General features: G+C 47.1%; 1 protein-coding gene across 1 annotated transcript in view; it reads left to right on the top strand.

Moving 5' to 3' along the window:
* SEZ6L (seizure related 6 homolog like) overlaps positions 1-21,841 on the top strand; it is a 112,611-nt gene that overhangs the window by 78,388 nt on the left and 12,382 nt on the right. The window contains exons 12-15 of the mRNA XM_049865474.1: positions 703-894; positions 13,308-13,502; positions 17,208-17,240; positions 21,703-21,817. Coding sequence (XP_049721431.1) covers positions 703-894; positions 13,308-13,502; positions 17,208-17,240; positions 21,703-21,817 — 535 coding nt within the window. The remainder of the gene's footprint in view (positions 1-702; positions 895-13,307; positions 13,503-17,207; positions 17,241-21,702; positions 21,818-21,841) is intronic.

The raw sequence follows: 21,841 nt of genomic DNA, 5'->3' as shown, positions 1-21,841 counted from the left end.
GGGATCAGACCATTGTGATTCATAGGGTTATTAGGGATCCAATTAAACAAACTGCACTGTAACTGCCTTTTTCCGCTCAAAAGTACGCATATCGTCTCATCTCACACACATTGTCTACTTCATTCTTTTTTAATTGGTTTATTGCTTTCCTTTTATCCATATTGATTTTTTTTAATTAAAAAAAAATGGATGCTTGTTTTACTATATTCAAACACGACAAAGACAGCGGTGAAGGCCTCATCCCGTTTTGTTCTTTTAAATGGCCACTCAGGATTTCATGCCAAGGCTGTTCCATGATAATTAACTCTTCCCCTGCTAATGGATTTGCATGGCTTCTCTTTTTCGGCATTACAAATAACAGTTCAAGGTACAAGCTGGCACATATGTCATTGGGCCCCACTGCAAATGTTTCTTTCAGTAAATTCCTAGACCTAGTTACATTAAATTCACCTCCTTGCTCCTGGCCTGTTCTCCAGCCACATCTCATGAGCAGCCATTGCATTACCCTCCAAAAGGGAAAAGAACCAAGTTAGGAAACTTTCTAGATGATTCTGAGTTCTCAGCAAACCATGTCACCATGTCTTCCTAGAATCCCAGAGTCTGGTACTACTGTTCGTCAAACCTCTTGTTTCCTTCTCTGACTTGTGTTTATGATAATCGAGAGCTCTAAAGCCTACTTGGTCTGTATTTCGTCCTGTGTAGTTATGTACTGCACCGACCCCGGAGAGGTGGACCACTCGACCCGCTTGATTTCCGATCCTGTGCTGCTGGTGGGCACCACCATCCAATATACCTGCAACCCTGGCTTTGTACTTGAAGGGAGTTCGCTTCTGACCTGCTACAGCCGTGAAACCGGCACCCCCATCTGGACATCTCGTCTGCCCCACTGTGTCTGTGAGTCCTATTGATTGACTGGGGGCCCTAAGTACTTAGCCTTGGATTCGCCTCCTCTCATTTCTGGCTGAGGGCGGACTGCTCAGAGGAGGTGCTCTACCCTTTGGGAGCTTTTGTTATTATTACTCCTATACAACAATACCAAAACCCCATTGCCATTGAGTCGATTCCGACTCATAGCAACCTATAGCTAACGCTTACTGGGGACACTTATACTATAAAATTTATAGTAAATTTATCATCCGTAGCACTGAGTCCTTTACCAAATTCCCTTGTTTCTTTCTCAAGTAGACCTGTGAGAATGGTACTTCTTGTTGTTGAGTCTACCCAGAGGTGCCTTGGAAGAAAGGCCTGGCAATCTACTTCTGAAAAAATCAGCCATTGACAACCCTATAGAGCACAGTTCTACTCTGACAGGCATGGGATCACTATATATGTATATATATACACATATATATATATATGAAACTGAGTCTTAGAACACTTCTTCATGTACAGAGCTAGGACCCAAACTTAGAACTCCAGTCTCTGAGCCTAGTACCCCCTCCACGGGTCATACCATGGCTGGCAGGGTACAAGCCCATGCAGGGGGAAAAAAAAAAAAAACATTGTCTTTGAGTCGATTCCAACTCACGGAGACCCAATAGGTCAGAGTAAAACTGCCCCATAGGACTTCCAAGGCTGTAAATCTTTACGGAAGCAGACTGCCACATCTTTCTCCCATGGAGCGGCTGGTAGGTTCTGCACACCTTTTGGTTAGCGGCCGAGCGCTTGACCACACTGTGCCACCAGGGCTTCTTCCCATGCAGGGACCTTACACTTAACAATCCACTTAAAGGTAGTGGATTTTCAGCCCTCCCCACCAGCCCCCAGACCTCTGGGCCAGGTTCACCCTGGTTGGTTCCCATTTCCCTATAAGTGATCAAAAGCAGTTGGACGAATTCCAGCTGCAGAGACACAGAGATGAAAAGCTAAAAATAAAAGCGTATTTAAAAATACTGGAAAGTGAAGATAGCATTAAAAAAGAGACAGCTCTTCACTAACGAGACACGGCCCCAAAGACCCTCTGGGCCGTTCGTCTGCTGGTTTTCAGAGAAGCAAGTGAGCTTCCCTCCTCCCTCCGGGGTGCCTTTTCCTGAAATCTCAGCGCTGAATCTGCAGTGCCACGGCTTCCCCGACACCCATGCTAATGAGTTCACGAGCTGAGTGGGGTGTCAGGAGACAGACAACGACCGAGAAGGCTGAAGAAGAACGCAGCCTGGGGTTCCAGTGACATTGTAGGCAGGTGGGGTGGGGGGGAGCGGATGAGATGACATATGGGGCAAGGAGATGGTCAAGTTCTAGTAGCGAGGCACCTGGGAGGAGAGGGAAAGTATAGTCTGGGATGCAAGGGGATTTTTAAAGATGGGGTCACTGGACATAAGCACAGCTTTAAAATTCTTCATCTACTGAGTAATGCCACTGTGTGTCAGTTTGTCATACTGTGGTGGCTTGGGTGTTGCTGTGATGCCAGAAGCTATGCCACTGGTATTTCAAATACCAGCAGGGTCACCCATTTGGACAGGTTTTAGTGGAGTCTCCAGATTAAGACAGACTAGGAAGAAAGGCCTGGCGATCTACTACCAAAGATTAGCCAATGAAAACCTATGAGTCACAGCAGCTCATTGTCCGACTTGCTTGCTTTGGACACATCATCGAGATGGTGAATCGCTGGAGGAGGACATCATGTTTGGTGAAGTAAGGGCCAGCAAAGGCGAGGGAGACCCTCAGTGATATGGGTTGGCACAATAACCGCAACAATGAAATCGAATATGCTGATTGTGAGGTTGGCACAGACCAGGCAATGTTTCATTCTGTTGTATATAAGGTCACCATGAGTCGGAGGCGACTGGATGACAGCTAACAATAACAACAGTGAGTATGAGAATAGCTTTGATTTGATGAACATCTTCAAAGGTGGGCCAAGCCCTTCTCCAACAGTAACAGATTTAACTCTCACAAAACTCTACTTGGGTGGTGCATGTATCCACTTAAAGGCAGGTAAAGGGGCCCACAGATGGTGAGTAGCTTTCCTCAGGACACGCAGCAGAGAATGTGAGAAACCAGAAATCCAACCCAAGCCTGACTCACCCCAAATCTTCATCTTCCCGCCTACCTACTCCCCTATCCCAGCTTCTCAGTAAAGCTATGGTGCTTGACTGTGGACAAAGATCTCCCACAAACGAACTTGAGAAGCAGACGGCACAGTCTCGACATTAGATTATACTACAGAAAAGCAGAAAAGCTCTGGTTTTCTATGGCGTCTGTTCACAGTCACTTGCCCAAGGCTATCCCTTGCTCCAATTGGGACTCAAAGCCATGTCTTCTCACTGCTGGCCCATTTTCTCAGGCCAATTCATGTGTAAAGAGTCTGGGACTCATGGCTCTGCTGGGTGACCTTGGGCAAATAACCTGCCCTCTCTGGGCCTCCAAGCCCTCACCTATGAAAAGGAATAATATTCCCCACCAGGTAGGCTTGTTGGGAGCAACTGGTTCAGTCATTCAACAAATGCCTCCTATATGCAGACACCTCTTGGCCAGAGGTTCCCAAACTTTCTGGTCTCACGGTAGCCTTAGTGTGTCAGGGATTTTTTCATGACTCCCCTAGGCCCAAATACTATTAGCTCCATTTATTAAGCAGTCAGGTGAAAACAGCTTTAAGTAATTATATCCTGACAACTTGGTAGCTATTTAATAATACGTTGTTGTTGGAGTTAGGTGCTGTCCAGTTAACCAATTCATAGCAACCCTGTAGGACAGAGTAGGGCTGCCCATAGGGCTTTTTTGGCTGGAATCTCTACGGGAGGAGATTGCCAGGTCTCTTCTCTCGCGGAGTGGCTGGGGGGCTCAAACCGCTGAGCTTTCTGTTAGCAGCCAAACTGCCTCACCAGGGCTCCTTGTTTGAAAATATAATGAAATTACATTGAAAAACAAAAGTGATATTTTTCTTTCACTCTTAAGTACCCACCAGTAAAATCCAGTTGCCGCTGAGTCAATTCCAACTCCTGGCGACCCCGTGTGTGTCAGAGCAGAACTGTGCTCCAGAGGGTTTTGAGTGGCTGATTTTTTGGAAGTAGGTCACCAAGGCCTTTCTTCTGAGCTGCCTCTGGGTGAACCCAAACCTCCAACCTTTCAGTTAACAGCCAAACATGTTAACCATTTATACCACCCAAACCCAAACCAAACCAGTTGCCATCAAGTCGATTCCAACTCATAGTGACCCTATAGGACAGAGTAGAACTGCCCCATAGAGTTTCCAAGGAGCAGCTGGTGGATTTGAACTGCCGACCTTTTGCTTAGCAGCCGTAGCACTGAACCACTACACCTTCTTATAGCACCCAGGGACTCCTAAATAATTATTACTAAAGGTATGTGTGTGCCTGTGAGAGCCTATAAAACTTCTCAGATGTTGGGATCAGATTGGACACCACCACTCTCGCTTCCTTCTCCACAGTGGTTTTGTCGCAGTTCTTGATTTTTATCACAGCAACCCCCAGAAACCCAGCTTCACAAAACTGTGATATCATCAAAAAAAACATAATACAAGCTAATATTGAAATTGTCAGCTGCCTCAAGCTAGCAGTTCACACGGGCCTGACAGATGTCATGGTGTTTCCCCAAAACCTCGAATCACCCCACAACAGCCATGTGAGTTCATGGCGGCACCCCAGGGTGCCTCAGTGCACAGTTTGGGAACCGAGGTGTTAGGCTTCAGGGACACCAGAAACCAGTTGCCATCAAGTCAGTACCAACTCACGGTGACCCACAGAGCAGAACTGTGTCCCACAGGGTTTTCAAGGCTGTGATCTTTAGAAGAGATCACCAGGTTTTTCTGCTAAGGCACCTCTGGGTAGATTCGAACAGCCAACCTTTCAATCAGGAGCTGAGAGCTTAACTGTTTTTGCCACCCAGGGACTCCCCTGGGGTCACCGTAATGTATAAACAGATACGATCCGTCTTCTCATGGAGCCAGGGGTCTACTGAGGGGTAAGCGGGAGAAGAACCAGCTCTGTGAAGGAAGTAACAGTGACTCCTCAGCACCACCTCCTCCGGGCAGCCGTCTCAGCACCACCTCCTCCGGGCAGCCCTCCCTGACTCCCTGCGTTGGCCTGGTTTCTCTCCGCTGAGCTCCCACGGCACCTGTGGTTATATCTGTCGTAGAACTTGCTGCAGCTTATTGAAATGGTGGGTGTCTATGGTCACAGAACCAGATACATCACTCACTCGCTAGGACTGGAGCCAATCTGCCCCGGATCCCCGGGCCTGCAGGCTCCACAAATGGCAGCATCTGTTACTATTGCTGCCGTCGTTGTTGTTTGCAATGCTAACGTGGTCTTTATAGCCATCACCATCACCATCATGCCTCTCGGCTTCCTTGCAGTTTCCCTGCATGGTAGATGACTCCTGAAGCTTCCAGCCACAAGACACAAACTATACCTCCAAAAGCAACAAGGAGATCTGACAAAATCCAGAGAGGGTTTTCTAGGCAGCTCTCACGGGAGGCACTTAGCTTGCCAAGAGACAGCGATTCCCCAGGAGGTCCTGGCCCTGCACAGCCCTACCTCCGGAACACCTCGGATATGAGACCTGGGATGTCTCAGTTTGGGCAGAGCCCACAGGTGCTGTGAGCAGACTGTGCCTGGGAACAGCTTCCACCGATGATCCATCTCCAGGGGCCTCACCTCGGCCAGCAAGCAGGGTGCCTGGCTTTATTCAGAAACCTCTGTCTCTGGAACAGCGGCATCTCTGAGAAATACATGACAACCTCTGGGAAGGTGGGCACAAGAAGGGCCCTTCATCACAGCAGAACCCTTAAATACGGGGGACTAGGAGTCTGGCGGATCCAGGTTTGCGTCCCACCTGTGTGACTTCGGACAAGCCAGTTTCCTAACCGAACATGTGAGAAAAGTCACCATGCTGGCCACAAATATTAAAGCTCATAACAGCGTGCCTGCCTGCTGCCATCCAGTCAATTCTGACTCAGGCGATCCCGTGTGTTACAGAGTAGAACTGCCCCGTAGGGTTTTCTCGGCTGTGATCTTTAAGGATTACTTGTGTTTTATTGACTGTGCAAAGGCATTCGACTGTGTGGGTCATAACAAATTATGGATAACATTTTGAAGAATGAGAATTCCAGAACACTTAATTGTGCCCATGAGGAACCCGTACATAGATGACGAGGCAGTCGTTTGAGTGGAACAAGGGGAAGCTGCCTGGTTTAAAGTCAGGAAAGGTGTGGGTCAGGGTTGTATCCTTTCACCATACTTATCCAATCTGTATGCTCAGCTAATAATCCAAGAAGCTGAATTTATATGAAGAAGGACACAGCATCAGGACTGGAGGAACACTCATTAACAACCTGTGATATGCAGATGACACAACTTCGCTTGCTGAAAGCAAAAGGGGCTTGAAACACAAACTGATGAAGATCAAAGACTATAGCCTTCGGTATGGACTACACATCAACATAAAGAAAATAAAACTCCTCACAACTGGACCAGTAAGCAACATCACGATAAACAGAGAACATAGTGAAGTTGTCAAGGATTTCATTTTACTTGGATCCATAATCAACACCTTTATGGATGGAATTGTGTCGCCCAAAAATGTGTGTCAACTTGGCTAAGCCATGATTCCTAGTATTGTCTGATGGTCCACGATTTTGCCATCTGATGGGATTTTCCTAAGTGTTATAAATCCTATCTCTATGATGTTAATGAGGCAGGATTAAAGGCAGTTATGTTAATAAGATTAACAAATTTGGATGTGTCTTAAGTCAATCTCTTTTGAAATATAAAAAAGAGAGGCAAACAGAGAGATGTGGGGATTTCAGACCACCAAGAAAGTAGCACTGGGAGCAGAGTGTGTCTTTTAGACCCGGGTCCCTGTGCTGAGAAGCTCCTAGACCAGGAGAAGATTGATGACAAGGACCTTCCCCCAAAGCCGATAGAGATAGAAAGCCTTGCCCTGGAGCTAGAACCCTGAATTCAGACTTCTAGCCTCTTCAGCTGTGAGAGAATAAATTTCTCTTTGCTGAAGCCATCTACTTGTGGTATTTCTGTTATAGCAGCACTAGATAACTAAGAACACCCATGGGAGCAGCAGTCAAGAAATCAAACAATGTATTGCATTGGGCAAAATATGCTGTAAAAGACCTCTTTAAACTGTTGAAAAGCAAAGATGTCGCTGAGGACTAACGTGCACTTGAACCAAGCCATGATATTTTAATTGCCTCCTATGCATGCGAAACCTGGACAAAAATAAATAAATAGAAGCGAGGTTGGCAAAACTTCGCATCACATACTTTGGACATGTTATCAGGAGGGGCCATCCCTGGAGAAGGACACCATGCTTGGTAAAGTAGAGGGTCAGCAAAACAGAAGAAGACGCTCAGCGAGATAGATCGACATCGTGGCTGCAAAAATGGGCTCAAACATAGCAACGATTGTGAGGATGGCACAGGACTGGGCAGTGTTTCACTCTGTTGTGCATGGGGTCACTATGAACGGACTCAACCACATCTAACAACAACAACAATCTTTAAGGAAACACATCGCCAAGGCTTTCTTTCGCAGCACCACTGGTTGGACTCAAACTACCAATCTTAAGGTTAGCAGGCAAGCGCCACCCAGGGACCTTAACAATGCGCCTAGCATATAGTAAGTTCTCAACTTACACTGCTTGCTAGTTGCCACTCAGCTTCAGTGGTTCCCTTATTGTTTTTGTTGTGTGCCCTTGAGTCGATTCCAACTCATAAAGCAGCCCTACAGGAGCAGATTGCCAGGTCTTTTCTCCCACGGAGCCACTGGTGGGTTCAAACCGCCAACCTTTCAGCTAGCAGCCAAGCACTTAACTATTGTGCCACCAGGGCTCCTAGTGGTTCCCTACTCTTGAGTATATTACAAACCGTTTGCAACAATACCATTGTTGTTAGTTGCTCTTGAGTGGGGCTCCAACTCATGGCAACCTTGTGTAGGACAGAATGAAATGTTGCCCAGCCCTGTACCATCTTCATGATCATCGGTGTGCTGGATTCCGTCGTTGCATCCACTGTGTATTTTGCGTGCCTTCCAACCCAAGGAGCTTATCTTCCAGCACTATATTGGACAATATTGTGTTGTGAGCCATAGGATTTTCATTGGCAAATTTTTAGAAGTAGATCACCAGGCCTTTCTTCCTAGTCTATCTTAGTATGGAAGCTCTGCTGAAACCTGTCCACCACGGTGGCCCTGCTGGTATTTGACATACTGTTGGCATAGCTTCCAGCATCACAGCAACACGCGAGCCACCACAGTACGACAACTGACGAGCAGGTGGTGGGAACAATAACTAAGGAACCTGAATTTGAGCAGTATGCACACTTTCCCTACAGATAAAGAGAGGAGAAAAATCAAAAGAGGGTAGAAACCCAAACCCACTGCCGTCGAGTGATTCGGACTCATAGCAACCCTATAGGACAGAGTAGAACTGCCTGATAGAGTTTCCAAGGAGCACCTGGCGGATTCAAACTGCTGACCTTGTGGTTAGCAGACATAGCACTTAACCACTATGCCACCAGGGTTTCCAAAAGAGGGTAGATGTGTGATTATAAGTCTGTCAGTCCAAGTCACTTGAATTCTGGGAGAGAACAGAAAGGAGTCATGCACATTGCAGCCAGAATTGTTTAAAACCTTTCACCGGTGCTTCTCAGCCAGGAGCAGTTCTGTCCCTGCTCCCAGGGGACATGTGGCAATGCCACAAGTTGGGGTGGGCATCTAGAGGACTGAAGCCAGGGATGCTGCTACATATCCAGTAATGTCCAGGCCAGCCCCACAACTAAGACGTATCTGACCCAAAATGCCCACAATGTCCAGGTTGAGGAAACCTGCCTTTGGCGGTCTTATTTCAGTATGAGGCCCTGTCCTCAGACTGTGGATGTCATCATCCATCCCTGTCTCAGCTGATTGGGTGGCTGAGAGTGGGGTCTTGGTCCAACGTTTTTACTTAACAGTTGCCCAGCGGCACCATGGAAGAAAGGCCTAGCAATCTGCTTCCGTGAAGACTACAGCCAAGAAAACCCTATGGAACTCAATTTTATTCTGTAACACATGGTTTCGCCATGATTCAGAATCAACTTGATGGCAATGGTTTGTTGTTTTTGTTTGTTGAAACATGATTTATAAGGGCTAACATGACTAGAAGATCCTTTCTCTCTGACTTCATCTTTGCCCATCACCCCTCAGATTCTGTAGTTCAGCCATAGTGAGCTGGTCTCTTGTGTTGTTATCAGGTGCTGTCAAGTTTCTTCAACTTATAGCGACCCCATATGACAGAGTAGAACTGCCCCATTGGGTTTCCTAGGCTGTAATCTTTATGGAAGCAGGTTGTCAGGCATTTCTGCCACGGAGGTACTGGGTGGGTTCAAACTGACAACGTTTTGGTTAGTAGCCAAGCACTTAACCATTGTGCTACCAGGGCTCCTTATGCTCTGAGTAAGTGTTAGCTCTTCTAGTATGATTGTCGCTGCCTTTTTGGATTTGGGGAAGAGTTAGAAACAATATGTACAAACAATGTATACAAACCATCGGGCACAGAGCAGGTGCTCAAATATTTCTTAAATGAATTCATTACATGATGAGTTAATTTTGGAACCATGCTAAGACACCAAAGCAGTGCTTCTCAGTCCTGGCTGAACTTTAAAATCACCTGGGAGGGGGGCTTTAAAAAGAATGCTCTGGGGGATTAATTAAATTAAAATACCTAAGGGCTGGAGTCAGGGCACTAGATAAACCAGGGTGATTCTAAGAGGTAGCAGGAGTCCCTGGGTGGGGCAAATGGTTAAGCGTGCAGCTACTGACTGAACGGTTGGTGATTCGAACCCATCAAGAGATGCCTCTGAAGAAAGGCCTGGCAAACTGCTTCCAAAACATCACAGCATTGAAAACCCAATGGAGCGGTTCTACTCCGCACACATGAGGTCACCATGAGTCGGAATCGACTTGGCAGCAACAGGTTTTTAACACATAGCAGGGGGAAGAGCTGGGGAGTCCTCCTCTCACCTCATGATAGACCTGCCTTCAGTATCCTCCCTTAAAACCAGTTCTAAGAATTTATCCTTTGTCCACTTTATATCTTGCTGTCACAGGGCTGGCATGCAGGAAGTATGTATGGCCTACGTGAAGTAATTGTTAAGTTACATGAGGGCAGGGACCATGTCTATGTTGCTCATTATTTGTATTCCCAGGGCCTATAACAGTTCCTGGCACACAGTAGGTGCTTAATAAATACTTGTATTTATTAATCTCTTCACTTATGAGACAAATTGCCAGGAAAAAGTTGAGGCAATCTTTCAGTATTGTGCTGCCACCTGCTGGTCGCTTTTCTGCACTGCAGCTAATACACTTGGACTTGGTTTCTCTTAAGGGTCACTTTCCAATCACCCCTGTGGGGTAGGGAGGAGAGCACGCCTCCCCACCCCAGAGGGAGCGAGCGACAGCATGAATCAGATCATTAGCAGGAATCAAATCAGCATTTCCCCAAGGCCTGAGCCTTCACTCTCTCCCAACAAAGCACTGGATTTCCAGGCAACGATTCCCTGACTTTCCCCACCCCTGACTGGCTCAGAAGTTTCTACTCTGTGCTGCCCTGATAAGAGATGTCATCACGCCACCACCAGTTACCATGGAGCCGACTCCCACCCATGGCGACCCCGTGTGTGTCAGAGTAGAGCTGCACTCCACAGGGTTTTCAATGGCTGGTTTTTCAGAAATAGATCCCCAGGCCTTTCTTCTGAGGCACCTCTGGGTGGACTCGAACTTCCAACCTTTTGTTTAGCAGTAGAAGGTGTTAACCGTTTATACGACCAGGGGCATCACACTGGGTTGTAGTTACCTGATAACTGTTCTCTTCCCCTCTCGCCCGCCCCCACCTCATGCTTACGTTCTTCGCTAGCGTGTACCCACTCTGAGCACAGGCCTGGCATGGGGTCAGAGCACGTGTCTGCTGGACTGAAAAGAACCAGAGAGCTCGTTCTGGACTCCGGGAGTTCACGAACTGTAAAGTGCAGTGCAGGGGGCTGCCTTTCCCAAAGAGTGTTACAGACAGCACTGGTGGTGGCGGGGGGAAGGGGAACAGATGTCGTCAGGTCAGTTCAGACTCATGGCGCCCCCGTGCGTGTCAGAGTAGAACCGTGCCCCAGAAGGTTTTCAATGGCTGATTTTCCAGAAGTAGATCCCCAGGCCTTTCTTCTGAGGCACCCCTGGAAAACCGCCAACCTTTCAGTTAGCAGCTGAGTGCATTAACCATTCGCACTACAAAGGGTTCTGAGGCCATGATACACAGGCCTGCAGGTACACAACAGGGTCCCAAGGACAGGGGAATCCATGTTGTTGGAGGCAGACCTGGGTAGGTGACAGGCAAAATAAGATGCCCCGTTTGTTAGTCACCTATTGCTGTGTAACAAATTGCCTCCTAGCAGCTTAAAACAGCACACATTCATCACCCCACAGTTTCTGAGGATCAGAAGTCTGGGTATGGCTTAGCTGGGTCCTCTAGTTCAGCATCTCTCATAAGGCTGCAATCAAGGTGTCGACCAGGGTTAGGGTCTCATCTGAAGAACCGACTATGGAAGGAGCCATCTCTAGGCTCACATGGTTGTTAGCTGGATTCAGTGCTTTGCAATCCATTGGCTGGAGGTCGCCCTCATTTCCTCGCCGCATGAGTCACTCCATAGGGCCGCTCACATCGTCAAAGGCAGCTGTGTGGGCAATTGAGGTGTTAGGTGAGAAACAAGGAGAATATTTCTTAATTTAACACGACCACCATCGTTTATTGAGCACCTAGTATATGCTAAGCTCATACTAAGCATTTTACTCCAATTATCTTATTTAACAAGGAGTCCTGGTGGCCCAGTGGTTAAGCGCTCAGCTGCTAACTGAAAGGTCGATGGTTCAAATCCACCAGCTGCGTTTCACAGGAGAGAGATGTGGCAGTCTGCTTCCATAAAGATTACCCAGCCCAGTGCCGTCTAGGAGTAGAATCCATAAAGATTACAGCCTTGGAAAGCCTATGGGCAGGTTCTACTCTGTCCTATAGGGTCATTATGAGTTGGGATCGACTTGATGAAGAATGGGTTTGGTTTATTGTTTTGATAACTCATTTAACAAGAGAAGCCCTGGTGGTGCAATGGTTAAGCACTCAGCTGCTAACTGGAAGATCAGTGATTTGAACCCACCAGCGTCTCCACAAGAGAAAAGACCCGGTGATCTGTTCCCATAAAGATCACAGCCTAGGAAACTCTATGGGCGAGCTCTACTCTGTCGGGTAAGGTTGTTATGCATCAGACTTGACTCGATGGCACACAACAACAACATTTTATTTTTTTTTTAGGTAGCACAAACAGCTTGCACTCTACTGCCAACTTAAAGGTTGGCCATTCAAACCCACGCAGGGTTCCTGCAGAAGAAACGGCCTGGCAACCTGCTTTCGTTAATATTACAGCCTAGAAAACCTTATGGAGCAGTTCCACTCTGCACATGTGGGATCACCATTGAGTTGGAATCAACTTGACACCAACTAACAACAACTTTTTATTTAATCCTCCAAGTCCCTATAATTCTTATCCCCATTTTACTGATGAGGAAACTGAGGCTCAGAGGTTGTGTCACTTGTTGGAGATCACACAGCTAATACTTAAAAAACCCAGATTTTAACCCAGAGTGTTAGATTCACAGCCCAATTCATTCTCCCATGCCCATGTGTAACCTGTGCCCAGAGGTGGGAGAGAATAGGGTGAGTTTGAAGAATGCGAAACAGTTCAATGTGAGGTGAGATGGAGAGAGAGGACGCCGGAGAGGCTGGCCAAAGCCAGACCACACAGATCGTGGAGTGTCACAGTAGCAACTCTCCAGGCTCTGGGTGTTGTTGTTAGTTGCCATTGAGTCAATTCCAGCTCATGGTGACCCCATGTGTTAGAGAGTAGAACCGCTCCACAGGGTTTAAGAAATCTTTGCAGAAGCAGATCAATGGGCCCTTCTTCCACTGTGCCACTGGGTGAGTTCGAACCACCAACCTCTTGGTTGCTAGGTGAGCACAAACTGTTTGTACCACCCGGGAACCTAGAAAAAGCCAACCCCATTGCCATCAAGTCAATTCTGCCTCATAGTGACCCTACGGGTCCGAGTAGAACTGCCCCATTGGGTTTCCAAGCCTGTAATCTTTATGGAAGCAGACTGCCACATCTTTCTCCCGAGGAGTAGCTGGTGGGTTCAAACCGACGACCTTTCAGTTAGCAGCTGAGTGCTTAACCACTGAACCGACAGGGTTCCTAGAAACCTATTAGGAGCCTCCAAAGACTTGCAGCATCTCATCCAAGCTCCTTTTGGTTTTCGTTTTAGCGGAGGAGTCCCTGGCTTGTGACAACCCGGGGTTACCTGAAAATGGTTACCAAATCCTGTACAAGCGACTCTACCTGCCGGGAGAGTCCCTCACCTTCATGTGTTACGAAGGCTTTGAGCTCATGGGTGAAGTGACCATCCGCTGTATCCTGGGACAGCCGTCCCACTGGAATGGACCCCTGCCTGTTTGCAAAGGTAAACAGACCTTCTCATGATGAAACCTACTTGAGACACCAGCATTGAGGGACCAGGGGATGGCAGGACTGGCTTGCGGAGATTCTGAACTGTTCTGAAGAGCTGTTGTTTTTGTTATTGTTGTTAGTTGCCATTGAGTCAATTCCAACTCATGGCAACCCCATGTGTTACAAAGTAGAACTGCTCCGTAGGGTTTTCTTGGCTATAATCTTAACAGAGGCAGATCGCCAAACCTTTTCTTCCATGGAGCCGCTGGGTTGATTCAAACCACCAACCTTTAAGGTTAGCAGTCAAGTGCAAACTGTTTGCACCACCTAAGAGCTGTTTTTTGTTGTGTGCTGTCAAGTCGATTCCAACTCGTAGCGGCCCTATAAGACACAGGAGAACTGCCCCATAGGATATGTCTCCTAGGCTGTAATCTTTATGGGAGCAGATGGCCAGGTCTTTTCTCCTACAGAGCAGCTGGTGGGTTCGAACCACCGACTATTTGGTTAGCAGCTGAGCACTTAAGCATTGTGCTACCAGGCTCCTTTTACCTAAGACCTAGGCTACTGTATCTCATTAAATCTAAGATGCCACCATTATTGTATGCACCACTGAGAAAGGAAAAAAAAATGCAGCCAATTAATTCATAACACCATACTTTCTCATTGCTCAGAGTATTTATTTTATTGAGTAAAAGAGCTCTTTCAAACAGATGTTTATTGTACACTACTCTTATGAAAACATTACAGTGGAAAATACAAGCAAAATAAATTGACTCTGGTGTTCCTTAAACTTCCCCATGTGCGGAGTCTGACACCTTGAATCGTTTTTTGCTTCAGGTTTTGCTGTCCTGTGTTTCCAATTGTTGTTGTCCCTGTGCCATCAAGGGCAGGATTTCCTAAAAGAATCCATAAAAGAACAGAAAGCCTTGGGTGCCGAGCTCGTGCAGTTATGTAGAGGTAGAGCTGGGACTAGGGTAAGGCAAGAGAAGCATCTGGGATGTAAAATTTAAGTAGACAGAATCACGAAAGTGCACGTTCAGTCTGAAAATAGAGAGTCTCCTTCATCTCTGTACCCTAGGCTCCTCTCTTGCCTCACGTTCATGCGGAGAGCCAGCCTGCTTTTGACTCTTGCTTCAAGGACACAGCTTAAGCATCTTCCACTTCCTGTATCCCCTCTAGGAAGCCGTAGTGATTCAGCGGTAGAATTTTTACCTCTCAGGCGGGAGACCCAGGTTCAATCTCCAGCCAATGCACCTTGTGTGCAGCCACCAGCCATCTGTCGGTGGAGGCTTGTGTGATGCTTAACAAGCTTCAGTGGAGCTTCTAGGCTAAGACTAGGAAGAAAGGCCTGGAGATCTACTTTCCAAAAATCAGCCCATGAAAACCCTATGGAGCACAGTGGTCTGATCCTTAACTGATCATGGGGATGGCACAGGTCCAGGCAACATTTCCTTCCATTGTGCATGGGGTTGCCATGAGTTAGGGGCTGACTCAATGGCAGCTAACCACAACCCTGTAAGTACTATTGTCTTAGTTATCTAGTGCTGCCATAACAGAAATACCACAAGTAGGCGGCTTTAACAAAGAGAGATTTATTTTCTCACAGTCTCGTAGGTTACAAGTCCAAATTAGGGTGTTGGCTCCAGGGGAAGGTTTTCTCTCTCTCTGTCAGCACTGGAGGAAGGTCCTTGTCCTCAATCTTTCCTTGTCTAGGAGCTTCTCAGGTGCAGGGACCCCATGTCCAAAGGACACACTCTGCTCCTGGCGCTGCTTTCTTGGTGGTATGAGGTCCCCAACTCCCTGCTTGCTTCTTTTTTCTTTTATCTCTTGAGAGATAGAAGGTAGTACAGGCCACACCCCAGGGAAATTCCCTTTACACTGGATCAGGGATGTGACCTAGGTAAGGGCAGTGTTACAATCCCACCCTAATCCTTGTAACATAAAATTACAATCACAAAATGGAGGACAGCCACACAATACTGGAAATCATGGACCCGCCAAATTGATACACACATTTTTGGGGGGACATAATTCAATCCATGACAACTACTATTCCCAAGAGTTAGGAGGGCTCCACTGTCGCCCTTGAGGTGTTCTCCCAAGAAGCCCCCACCCATTCTACGAACGCTGACGGACCTGCTCTTGGCGTCTGTACATGCACAGGGACTCATGAGCACCACCTGGTGGCAGAAAATATAACACACCATTGATAGTAAGACACCCCCTACCCCACCTCCTAGACGGTAAAAAGGGAGAAAACTGCGTCTTAGGGTCAATAAGATATTCGTCGTTGAAGTTAAGTTGCAACACACCAAGTTAAATGTGGATCCATTTACCTGGCCTTTGAGGTATATAATTAATAACAAAGTCCAACGCTTTAGACCAGTGGAACTTAGCCTTTTGGAGAGTTATGTGCTTCTTGGAGAATCCACCAAAAAGCTCTGAATTCTCTCCCCTAGGGAAGGGAAGCCTACAGTTTTACATTTCTGTGTAACTTCAGTGGGCCACCAAGCTGGTATTCATGAATCCCAGCTTTAAGGCTTAAAAATACCTTCATCAGCCAGCAATTCCACTCCCAGGTATTGTTACGAAAATATAACTAAAAACAAAATCTCTTGTCAGCACAGAAAACCTCTTCGCAAAAGTAGAAGAGAAAGAAAACAGCTTTATTATTGAATAAGCCTTAAACCAGAATGTAATGTATCACAGGCAATCCACTAAAGAGACTGCAAAAACAGAGCTGCTGTCGAGTCTGCCCTGACTCATGGTGCCCCTGTGCAGACCGGGAGGAAACGCTGCCCAGCCCTGCGCCGTCCCCGTGATCAGTTGTGGATATGACCACTGGGATCCATAAGCTTTTCATTGGCTCATTTTTGGAAGTAGATCACCAGGCCTTTCTACCTAGTCCATCTCAGTCTGGAAGCTCCGCTGAAACCTGTTCAGCATCAGAGCAACATGCGAGCCTCCACTGACAGATGGATGTTGGCTGTGCACGAGGTACATTGGCCGGGAACTGAACCCAGGTCTCCTGCATGGAAGAGGAGAATTCTACTACTGAACCACCAACTCCTTCGCAAAAAATCATAGCTAGGTAGTTAAGAGCAGAAACTAGAGAAAGTCAAACAGTCCCGTTGAGTCCTGCCTCCATCACCTAAAAACCAAAAAAACCACACTCGTAGCTGTTGAGTCGATTTCAACTCAGAGCGACCCTGTAGGACACAGTAGAACTGTCCCATAGAGTTTCCAAGGAGTGCCTGGTGGATTTGAACTGCGCACCTTTTGGTTAATGGCTGTAGTGTCTAACCACTATGCCATCAGGGTTTCCATCACCTAGAAGCTGCATAATCTAAGACAGGTCACTTTATTTCTCTCGACCTCTTTTGCTCATCTGCAAAATGGGGATAGCAGTAGTATCTACTTAACAGGTTTGTGAGGGTTGAATGGGTAAATGTATATAAAGCTCTTGGTACTGTATCTGACACATGGTGAGGTTTCAGAAATGATTAGCTATTGTCGTTTTCATATCTCTCTTCTCTCTGGAACTTGAAGGAAATCTGCCCAGGAGTTTCCACTGATTTTAGTAGACAAGAAAAGTAAAAACAGAGCGATAGCTTCAGAAAAGTTAACATGGGCTTCGGCTCCTAATTTCTTTGGCTTTACATGCATTTGGCTTTGAATGCATTTGACATTGACCGGTGATTCCTGGTTTCTCTTGCAGTTAACCAAGACAGCTTCGAACATGCTTTAGAAGGTGAGTCCCGTAATGAAGCAATCCAATAAATCAAGCTAAGAGCAGAAAACAAGGGCAGGTCTTTGCATATCTTTAGCCAGCAGCTTAGATTTCCCCACTGCTGGGGATCATTTCAAAACAACTGATATCGTAAAGAGAAATCCACTGGATTTTCAACTTTGCATCCTACATGTGGCCTGAAAGGGATTTGACTTGAGTTCTCTCCATGCAGATGAGGTAACGTTTGATGATCTCTATGCCCAAGGAGGCATAACCCTGTTGTAAAAGTTTCACACACACGGGGCCATCTGGGGAAAATAAATCAGTCAAGTCAAGCTTCGCCTTTCATCCTGAGCACCCTCCTGGTTTGGGGAGAGAGTCCCTGAATGGTGCAAATGATGAAGCACTCAACTGTTGACCAGAGTCGGAGGTTGGAACCTGCCCAGAACTGTCTCTGAAGAAAGGCCTGGTGACCCGCTTCTGAAGGTCCCCAGCCTTGAAAACCCTGTGGAGCTCAGCGCTGCTCTGCAGCAGGCGGGGTCGCCAGGAGTCGGAATCGACTCACCAGGAACTGTTTTAACTGAGGGTGTTCTATGTCCTGTTCCCCCTTGGTCTTTTCTTCCCCAGCATGCCCGTCCCTACCCCTGCGCCTTGTTCCCTCTTCTCCTTTTCTGAGGGATTCCCAAGTGAAGTTTATTAATGTGGAACAGATGTTAAAAGCTATCCAGGACATTGCTTTTGTTTTTTGGTTTTTTTCCATTTTGTGGTTCCTTCCTTTTCCAGCCCTTCTCATGGATAAAACATTCGGCCTTCTGTGTTGTTGTTCCCTGCCATAAAGTCAGCCCCAACTCATGGCAGATCCAATGCACGATGGAACAAAACACTGCCTGGTCCTGCACCGTCCACATGAGCAGTTTCAGGTCAAAATGGCATGATCCATAGGGCTTTCAGTGGCTGATTTTTGGAAGTAGGTTGCCAGGCCTTTCTTCCTAGTCCATCTTCGCCTGGAAGCTCAGTTGAAACCTGTCCAGCATCATAGCAACATACAAGCTTTCGCTGACAGATAGGCGGTGGCTGCACATGAGGTGACTTGGCCAGGAATCAAACCTGGTTCTCCTGCATACCAAAAAACAAAAACCAAACCTATTGTCGTCAAGTCGATTCCAACTCATAGTGGCCCTATAGGACAGATTAGAACAGCCTCATAGGGCTTCCAAGGAGCAGCTAGTAGATTTGAACTGGTGACCTTATGGTTAACAGCCCAAGCTCTCAACCACTGTGCCACCCCCATCCAAAAAAAAAACCCACTGCCATCGAGTTGATTCCGACTCATAGCAACCCTATAGGACAGAGTAGACCTGCCCCATAGAGTTTCCAAGGAGTGCCTGGCGGATTTGAACTGCTGACTTTTTGGTTAGTAGCCTTAGCACTTAACCACTGTGTCACCAGGGTTTCCGCCACCCCCATAAAAAACCCAAAAAAAAACCCAGTGGTGTCGAGTCGATTCCAACTCATAGCGACCCTATAAGACAGAGTAGAACTGCCCCGTAGGGTTTCCAAGGAGTGCCTGGCGGATTTGAACTGCCAACCCTTTAGTTAGCGGCCATAGCACTTAACCACTATGCCACCAGGGTTTCTGCCACCCCCATTAAAAAAAAAAAAAAAAAGGTGATAATTCTACCACTGAACCACCAATGGCCCCATTCTGTATAGCTTTCTTTAAATTTGATATAAAGCCACTTGCCACAACGTGTGCTAACAGAAAAAAATATGTATTCTTTCAAAAAAACTTTCAACCAATTAAGCAATTTTTATTATTATTTCTGGAGCCATATTTAGATTTCTGACAGCAAAGAGTTTGCTTGAATCTGGGGCTGTATGAATTGCACTTCATTAGTTGCCGTTCTTTGCAGCAGGCAGTATTTTAGTCCCAGCAGGTGGAGCCCGTGTTCAAATGTGAAGTGTGAGAGAAGCACAAATCAGTCACCCCATTTGGAAAACAGAGGTGTCAGCCATAGAGTTTTTACACATACAGGTGTTATTCTCTATTCAGTCCATCCCTTCTCTGCCTTTTGCCAACCAATAAACCATGAGAACATCTCAAATGTATTTATTGTGGGTGTTAGGACTGATGTTTCAGGCCCCATTGAGTAGTGGCTAATGGATTGTAGATTGGTGTCCAGCAGAGCTCTGTTAGACGTGGCCATGGAGAGTGGCAGAGGAAACCTGGAAACCAAGCTTCTAGAAAAGATGTGTGGTCTCTCTTCAAGCCATACTTAGAAAAGTCACCATCCCCCCATCCCTACCCACAACAGCTGTGGTAGTTCTCGCTACTACCTGATCACTGAGAGGTAGCAGAAGCCTCCAGGTGAGACTGAGGGGGCTACACGAGAGTGTGTAAGAGGGGTGGGTTTCTGAGAATCGAAGTTGAGTTCTCAGAGTTGGGGTGTCATCAGAATATAAAGTATTAAAGGTTGACCAGCTGCCCAGAGCCCATTCCTGGTTATTCTGATTGAGTAGCCCTGGGAGGAGCCCCATCAGTGTTCATGGAAGAAGTCCCACCCCCGCCCCAAGTGAGCAGTCAGGCTTGGGAACCTCTGCTTAGAAACCTGGTAGCATGGACCGCCCCCTCCCCATAACCCATTGCCTTCAAGTCGATTCCAACTCCTAACAAACCAATGGGACAGAGTAGAATGGCCCCCTAGGGTTTCCAAGGCTGTAATCTTTACAGAAGCAGACTGCCACATCATTCTCCTACGAAGTGGCAGGTGGGTTGGAACTGCCGACCTTTCTGTTAGCAGCCGAGCGCTTTAACCACTGCACCACCAGGAATCCTTTCAGCATGGCCCCCAGCATCATCCAACCTAAAACCCATTGCTGTTGAGTTGATTTTGACTCACTTTGATTTTTCGGAAGTAGGTCACCAGGCTTCTTCTGAGGTGCCTCTGGGTAGACTCGAACCTCCAGTCTTTCAGTTAGCGCTGTTAACCATTTACACCACCCAGAGACTTGCCCATACTTGCCGCCCATTCCCAAGTCTCCACTCCATGGAATGTCTTGTGAATCTGCTTTCTCAGTTAACACATTTGGGACTTTCCCCAAGGCTACCCTTGAATTTGCTTTTAATCAGATTTTAACCATACTCCAAAAAAAAAAAAAAAAAAAGATGTGGTATGAGCAGGGTTAGGAGTTCCTGGGTGGCACAAATGATTAAGCGCTCAACTACTAGCCAAATGATTAGCAGTTAGAACCCACCCAGAGGTGCCTCAGAAGACAGGCCTGGTGATCTGCTTCCAGGAGGACACGCCCGAAAACCCTATGGAGAAGTTCTACCCTGCACACGTAGGGTCACCATGAGTCGGAACCGACCCAACAGCAACAATAACAATGATCATGGTTAAAACAGTGTAATTCTTTTTTTAGCTTTAGATGAAGGTTTACAGAACAAACTAGTAACAAACTAGCTTCTCATCAAACAGTATACATGTTGTCGTATGACATTGGTTGACAACCCCACCACAGGTCAACACTCTCCCTTCTCAACCCTGGGTTCCCTATTACCAGCTTTCCTGTTCCCTCCTACCTTCCAGCCCCCACCCAGGGCTGGTGTGCCCCTTTAGTCTTGTTTTATTCCGTCGGACTGTTCAATCTTTGGCTGAAGGGTGAACCTCAGGAATGGCCTCCTTACTGAGCTGAAAGGGTGTCAGGGGCCATACTCTCAGGGTTTCTCCAGTCTCTGTCAGGACAGCAAGTCTGGTCGTTCTATTTTAGTAGGAATTTTGTTCTACATTTTTTCTCCAGCTCTGTCCAGGACCCTCTATTGTGATCCCTGTCAGAGCAGTCAGTGGCGCAGTAGCCAAGCACCATCTAATTGTACTGGACTCAGCCTGGTGGAGGCTGTGGTAGATGGGGTCCATTAGTCCTTTGGACTAATCTTTCCCTTGTGTCTTTAGTTTTCTTCATTCCTTCTTGCTCCCAAAGGGGTGAGACCAGTGGAGTATCCTAGATGGCCGCTCACAGGTTTTTAAGACCCCAGACGCTACTCACCAAAGTAGAATGTAGAACATTTTCTTTATAAACTCTGATATGCCAATTGAGCTACATTTTGCCAGAGACCATGGTCCCCACAGCCCTCAGCCCAGCAATTCAGTCCCTGGATGTGTCTATGGAGCTGCTATGGTCCCCACCTGCTAAAACAGTGTAATTCTTGATAGTCCCTATGGCCGCCCCAACCAAGGATGGGTCTGGCTCCTTCGCAAAGTTTTCTGAGGCTCTGACCAACACCATTTCCTCAAGCCCCTGCCTCTTCTCCTCTCTGGAGTTGGTTCTCCAATGTCCAAGGCTCTGTGATGTCAGTCCTTTGTGTGAGTTCAGAACTGGCAAGGTGGGTGCTTACCTGGAAGCCAGGTGCTTACCTGGAAGCCAGGTACCAGTGTGGGGTAAGCATGTGAGAAATAAGGGCCTTACCAGCTTGTGTGTTTAGTAGCAGAAGCGGCAGCCGAGACATCCCTGGAAGGTGGAAACATGGCACTGGCTATCTTCATCCCCGTTCTCATCATCTCCTTAGTGCTGGGAGGAGCCTACATTTACATCACCAGGTAAGGAGCTGCTGGGAACTGGGG

Source organism: Elephas maximus, chromosome 22 (assembly GCF_024166365.1).
Source record: "Elephas maximus indicus isolate mEleMax1 chromosome 22, mEleMax1 primary haplotype, whole genome shotgun sequence".
Taxonomy (NCBI): domain Eukaryota; kingdom Metazoa; phylum Chordata; class Mammalia; order Proboscidea; family Elephantidae; genus Elephas; species Elephas maximus.
Note: the sequence above shows the minus strand (reverse complement) of the source record. Positions and strands in the feature narration are given on the sequence as shown.